Source organism: Echinops telfairi, unplaced genomic scaffold (genome assembly GCF_000313985.2).
Source record: "Echinops telfairi isolate 266 unplaced genomic scaffold, ASM31398v2 ScPeMD7_3533;HRSCAF=4204_0, whole genome shotgun sequence".
Classification (NCBI taxonomy): domain Eukaryota; kingdom Metazoa; phylum Chordata; class Mammalia; order Afrosoricida; family Tenrecidae; genus Echinops; species Echinops telfairi.
In genome coordinates this window covers 37,898,286-37,905,284 of record NW_022107431.1, presented here as the reverse complement: position 1 = coordinate 37,905,284, position 6,999 = coordinate 37,898,286, and the positions used below count along the sequence as shown (strand labels likewise).

The following is a 6,999-nucleotide window of genomic DNA, read 5'->3' as shown; positions in this document are numbered from 1 at the left end:
TGAGAATGATGTACAAATGCGCTTTACACAATTGATGTGTGTATGGATTGTGCTAAGAGTTGTATGAGCCCCTAATAAAATGTTTAAAAAAAAAAAAAAGAATAACAAAGCAAAAAAAAAGAAATAAACATTAAACCCCAGGCTCTCCATTTTCACACAGGACACTGACGTGGTTAGTAAGTGTAGCAGCTCTCAGTGCTTCCCGGAATGTGGGCAAGGAGTTACTTGCCGACATGTGGCCTAGTGAGTGTCGCATAGTGAGCGCACAGGACAGTGTAGAGCTGCCCATAGGATGCCCTAGGCTGGGGCTAGCGGTTTCAACCCGCTGACCTATCAGTTAGCAACCAAGCACTTAACAATTGGGCCACCAGGCTCCTTCAGAGGAAAGTGACTATCACAGGGCAGTTTTGCAAAATCCCTCAAATTTACAAATGCATAAATCCTGTTCCACCGAACGCTACTTCAACGAGTTTTATGTATAGAAATCGCCATACAGATGTGACTTCTGCACAAGTCCTGCCTTGCAGCACTGTCTGTAACCACCAAGTGCAGACAGCCCAGGTCTCCATTGCCTGGGGACTGCCTGGATCCATTAGATTATCTCCACGGAGTGAATTCTACAGACACGGAATACTAGCGGGCAAGGGGAAATTGAAAATAGGACTGTGCTTCTTATGTAGATCAGGAAATAGCTCTAGGATGAAAGGTGCTGAAAAGTGCCGAATTTTTTAATTTTTGAATAAAGAAAATAAAGCAGAATGTCGAACCGTGCTGTCTCTCTTTCTCCAATGTGTGTGCCGCGTGTGCATGGCTTGTCATTGGGAGGGCATTTTTATCTGGTTAATAGGAGGATAAAGGAGCCTTGGTGACAGAGTAGCTTACATATGTTGGACTGCTAACTGCAAAGTCAGCAGTTCGAAACCATCAGCTTCTCTGCAGGAGAAAGAGGAGGCTTTCCATTCCGGTGAAGAGTTAGTCTCAAACACCCACCATGGCAGTTCTACCCTGTCCTGTAGCAGCAATTTGACTCAATGCGAATGAGCTCGGTCCTTTAGGTTAACAGGAGGACTAACTGGTCACACAGCAGGTGTAGAAGTGCAACTTTTCACTCTCCGGCTGGTCCCTGACTTAAAACAGCATTCCTTTATGACTCTGTCCTAACATAATTCAAATGTTTCTCTTTTTTTTTAGCTTTCATTTTTACTGTCTTTTATTATCAATATCTTTGCAAAATCTGATCTTTGATCATTAGCTGTGAGTGCATGTCTGTGACTGATAACATTAGCAAATGACACGGCACAACATGTACATGCTGAACATATTCCTAATGAAAAGATAAAAGAAGAGGAAATAAAAAAGCATGCACAGCTTTTTTGTCGGTGCACTTTGTGATAGCTCAAACACAATTGAAGATCACCTGTATCCCCTTTTATAACTTCTGAGTTTGGGACCATAGACAATTATTTCAGTGTTGTTGTTAAGGAAAGGTGGGATTAGCAAAGCGGCACCGTGAGGGGATTACTACAATACAAGCACTTCTGAAAGGATTCTGCTTTAAATCTATCTGTTTTTGAGGACTCTAAGCAGACTCATGATTTACAAATTTATCTCTTCAGACTTCCTGGACCACACTAGAGTAGCATGCTTCGCTTTGGACACTTTGTACCACATAAGGCGTGGGAAACAGAAGCGGGAAGGGAGTAGATGGGGACAGACTCTCACATTCACAGGTTAAGGAGTCTGAGAGGCCAAGGCTCCCATGGAGGAAACCTTCATGTTCATGGGTGGGAGATGTGTCCCACTCACATTCTCCTAAGTAAAAGTTATTCCCCATGATACTCCCTCCCCCACTTCCATAATAATGCCAAATCTAAGATGCTGTTTGCAAACACATAGTCACTGACTATACATTTGGAGGTCACCTGCTTAAAGCCTAACTTTATAAAGGTTATTAGGCATCTAAGGAATTCAGACCCTATTGTTTGTCCCACCCTAAGTAGTGCGCACTCCCTTCTGATAAGGGTGATGGATTGTTCCCCTGAAGGAGAGCCCAAAGTCGTCCAAGGTCAAGCCAATTCAGATGCCCACGTTATGCTGCCATCTGGACTGTGAAGTCCGCCCATCTTGTTATATATATGCATTCCTGTCACATGTGTGCCCAGAGCTTGTCCCCCTTCTGCTACGCATATGCCTATTGGACAACCCCTTCCTGTTACATATGTAGTTACTTGTAATTAGGGGGCTTGAACACCCCCTGAGTGTATATGTCTTGGTTGGAAATATATTCTGTCTTTCTGCATGGACCTGTCTCCCGGCGGTCCCGGAAGTGAGCACTTGCATGTTGTATCTTGTCTGATGTCTCTTTAATTCACCCCTTAATTACACAACCGCCCCCTTGGACCTTGTGGGGGCTGGTACCCCACAACAGGGGATGTCCGCATGTACTAACAATAAAGCTGTCTTGCTCAACTATCCTATCAGGAGTGTTGGCCTTTGGTGGAGATCTTGCAGAGAAACTAGGGCAAAAGAGAATGATGGAAGCCCAGAATGCAGAGGACAGAGCAGGTATGGAAGGATGGGATCCAGCTTTCTTTTGGAAAGTTAGACACTTCCGCCTGGAATAAAACCGGAAGAGGACACGTACCATTACGGTCGCCACGTTGTTTGGGAAGGCCTTCGCGAGGATGGCGGAGGATGCGGTTATGGCTGCCGAGAAGCTGATGGCATCGACCACTCTCACCAGAAAGCACATGGCAATAAAGGTCGGTCCGTCGGGAACTTGGTCCAACACACTGAAAAGATGGAAGACACTTTTCAAATATCCAGCTAGATAGTACATTTTTTCCCGTATTTTATTTTTCTTAACTTCATCCACTGAAAGCAGCAGTACGTAAAAATGCATAGTTACTAGGATAAGTCTGCTTGTGAGTTTTTTTAAGAATTGCTTTGTTATATTTTCAGTAGACAAAAAGACACACTTAAAAAACATTAAGTGGTATTGACACTGTTCAATGGCCCTTGTCTGCTGGCATAATTGGGCCTGGAAATGATCACACTAAACAGACCTTTGATCACGAGCTTCAGCGGCTAAGTGCTGACAACATATCAAAAGGCTGGTCAGCAGAGATGCCTCAGAAGTTAGGCCTGGCAATCTGATTCTGAAAGGACATCAGTTTGAAGGCTCTAAAGAGCAGTTCTACTCTGTCCGTCTGGTCTCCAGGAGGTGCAGGGGTCGTGATGGCAACTAACAACGACACAGGCCTTGTGGGGAGATGTAGGATCACAGTGATAAGAATCTGCCTAGAAAGAAGGACCCAGAATGGTCCCAGGTTGCTTGGTAAAGCTCAAAACCTCAGAAAAAGAATGAATGCAAAAAAAATAGAAGACTCCCTAAAAAGAACAATAATAATTAAAAAGAAAATACGGATCTAGATTGTGTTTGATATGAAGGATTTTCTGGGCTTAAATCATCTTAACCTCATTATAGTCTTTGATTCCCCCTCCCCTGCACCCCCCACCGTTCAAAGACTTGTTCCAGGTTTTCCATGTAATTTGTCACTCGAATGACAAATTTAAGGGACTCTGTGTTTCAGATCTTCTTCCAGAGCTGTTTGTCTGCTGACACTTCCTTTTCCTCTTCCGGAACTGCTCACTGGGGACTCATCCAACCCACACTTTCAGAGGGAGCACATGACCCTGGCCTGCTGATCAGAGTACCCTCTCCATCTGGACACAGGGGTAGAGGCAAGATTTGGCCATCAGCTCAGAGCAGGCCTGTGCAAGCCTGGCAGGGGCGATGAGGAGAGTGGCCCTCATCCTCCGGGAGCTGTTGGGACCATCCGGCCAGCACAAGGGGAGAACTTTGCCCAAGAACAAAGCAGACAGAGAACGCAAAACCACAATGTTGGAAAAAGATATTTGATGACCTCATTTCAACCCCTGAATCCTGATGTTCTTCACATGACCCTTCAGGTCAGGAACTCACATTCTGGCACAGACCAATCTGAGTTGGGTTTGTGTCTGTCACAATCACCAGGTCCTAGTAAGTAAATTCAGTAGCAAGCTTTACAAGGGTCCCCTCCCGGAAGACCCTTTCCTTTTGTTCAGTGATGTCCTTTCCCATTCTCTGTCACCTGACTGACTCCCTTTGCTACTCATCTTGACTAACTCATTGAAAGAAGCCTTTGGCATTTAAACTGGAGGCTTTCTGACATATAGTCAAACTCACCAACACATTAGAAAATTACTTACCCAAAGAGGATTGTAACTCCTCCTGAGACAAACATTCCTGCCACAAACATAAATTTTGCTCCAATACGTACGAGCTATAAAGAAAGTCAAAGAGAAGCAGTACAGTGATGGCTGCCACACATCTGTATTAGCATAAACAAATCCACCGTGTCAGGAAATATAAGACATTAGCATGACGTGCAAAGTTAGTAGAGTATTACAATAGCCCAATTAGATACTTATGAAAAACTCTGCATATCATTAATTATCCACTTAAAACCATCTCTGATCAGAGCTGTGAACACAAATTGTTGTGAACACAAATTGTTGTGAACACAAATTGTTGCACAACCAGCTAGGACAGCTCATACTTTTCAATGAAATGCAAGCATCTTTATGAAATGATAGCATATGGTTTTTACAAACCTGGAAGGGATTGAAAATCAGTAATCCAACAGTAGCGCAGTACCTAAGCTATAATGCTGGTAAAACTAGATAGTACCTAGCTACCACTACCGATAGAATGGCAGAATGGGAGAGAAATGTTGATAGAACAAAACCCCAATTGCTTTAAAAAAAAAAAGGCAGATAATTGGACTGAGAAGAGACTAAAGCAACCCATGAGGCTATCACCCTAGGATTATCTTTGAACTTGGAATTGAAAATATTTCTACAGGTCACCACTCAGGTAATAATATACCAGCTTATAAAGTAAGCAATATGACTCAAAATAATGTACTCCCTTAAATAATGCATTATTTGAAAGGGCTTCAAAGTGAGTGGAGTATACACACTTCAGTCTTGAAAATCCTCAGACCAGAAGAACTAGATGGTGCCCCCACCACCACCACCACTACCAACTTCTCAGAAGGTCCAGAGAGAGTGGGAGAAAAACGTGGGACAGAGCTCAAAATCATAGAAGAGACCAGGCTTCCGGGTCAGATGGGGATAGGCAGGACCCCCAAGACTATGGCCCTTAGTCACCCTTCAAGTCCACAACTGAACACACCCCTATGGCAGAATAATTGACCATTTGAAACCAAAAGGGCAGTATTTACCAAGCAACAAAGTTCCGAGGGTTATGAAAGGCAGAGCGATAGAAACAGGGACTACGGGGAGAAGGCAGAATGGTTTTGAGGGATTGCTGCAGATGGGCTGAAATAAAATCTGTACGAACTGCTGAACATAAGACTGATGAGCTGCTCTGTCAACCTCCACCTAATTTATAATAAAAATTTCACGGAGGAACTTCATTATCTTTTCATTGACTTTTGGATGCTCCCTTGTATGAGACCAAATGATCAACATTTACCTATATGTAAAGGTAAGACAGGAAGGCAGAGAAAGGAAGCTAGGTGGAAAGAAACAGAACCCGTGGAAATGAGAATAATGACACGGTGCAAAATTTATAACCAAGGACATGGAACACATTGTACAAAAATTGGTGAAAGCAACTTAATTTCATCTAATATCCAAGCACATGTTTTTAAATTATAGATGCACATATTGTATACACACATGATGATAGCTGTTTTTATATCTGTGAAAATTCTAGACCAATAAATTGGAATAATTCATACAAATTTTAAACATCAAAATGTGTACACAATTCATAATACTTACATATTTTCCAAATACCAAAGATGCCAGCAAGTCACACAAAGCATAACATCCAAAGATCATACCAATAACTGTATTGCTAGCGCCCTTCTTTTCAGCCTTGAAATAAATGGGAAAGAAAACAAAATTGGAAGAAAATGAGTATTCATATGGGGGGAAAATAAAGGAACGATTAGATCAGAGAATCTCTGATAACTTTTGTGCAGTATATTCCAGACGATTACCTTAAAATAAACGTCTTAGGGAAGAAAAAGAAACCCTAGTAAAACCTGGTTTCTCCCATGAAAAGATTTCGCCCACCAAGCTTATAAGGAAGCATTGACTGTGGCTGTAAATCCTAAATAGAGAACAATCACTAAACTCTTGGATGAGACCAGGTGGGTCCAGCATCACCCTTGAGACAGAAGATACACCTGATCCTGTGATCACATTGAAGCAGGGGCAGACATCACTGATGCATAGATCATTGTGACAGACCAGGTTCTCGAGAAGTGGAGATCCTGTGAGCTGGTGCACGGCCACATCAGAAGCCCACTTAAATTGGTCCTCTGTTTCTGCCAAAAGTACCAACAACCCTCAGTGGAGTAAATGTCCTGGCCTGCAAATATACAGGTTGACAGTTCAAGTCCACCCAGAGATGCCTTGAAAGAAGAGCGTGGCAATCTGCTTCCCAAAGCTTAATGACTGATAGCACCTGTGAAGCAGATCTACCTGAGACACATGCCGTCACCATGAGTCAGGAGCGACATGATGGTGATTGATTTTCACTGGAACCTGTCAATTTGGAGAAGACAATGTATTCTTTCCTGACGTCCAAAACACAGATTCTAAAATGTCCTCATTGACTTTTATTATTATTAAATCATTTTATTGGGGGCTCTTACAGCCCTTATCACAATCCACACATACAATCATTGTGTCAAGCACACTTGTACATATGTTGCCATCATCGTTTTATTATTTTTCTTTTGTATAAAGCACATTTATACATTCGTTACCCTCATCATTGTCAAAACATTTGCTCTCCACGTAAGCCCCTGGCATCAGCTCTTCATTTTCCCCCACTCCCTCCCTGCTCCCTCCTCCCTCATGAACCCTTGATAATTTATAAATTATTATTTTGTCATATCTTACACTGTCCGACGTCTC

General features: G+C 42.6%; 1 protein-coding gene across 1 annotated transcript in view; it reads right to left on the bottom strand.

The window, feature by feature from the left end:
• The window catches only part of SLC18B1 (solute carrier family 18 member B1), a 57,272-nt gene that overhangs the window by 17,995 nt on the left and 32,278 nt on the right, over positions 1-6,999 (bottom strand). The window contains exons 3-5 of the mRNA XM_004702161.2: positions 5,854-5,949; positions 4,252-4,325; positions 2,645-2,792 (exon numbers count right to left, since the gene is read on the bottom strand). Of these exons, the coding sequence (XP_004702218.1) occupies positions 2,645-2,792; positions 4,252-4,325; positions 5,854-5,949 (318 nt within the window). The remainder of the gene's footprint in view (positions 1-2,644; positions 2,793-4,251; positions 4,326-5,853; positions 5,950-6,999) is intronic.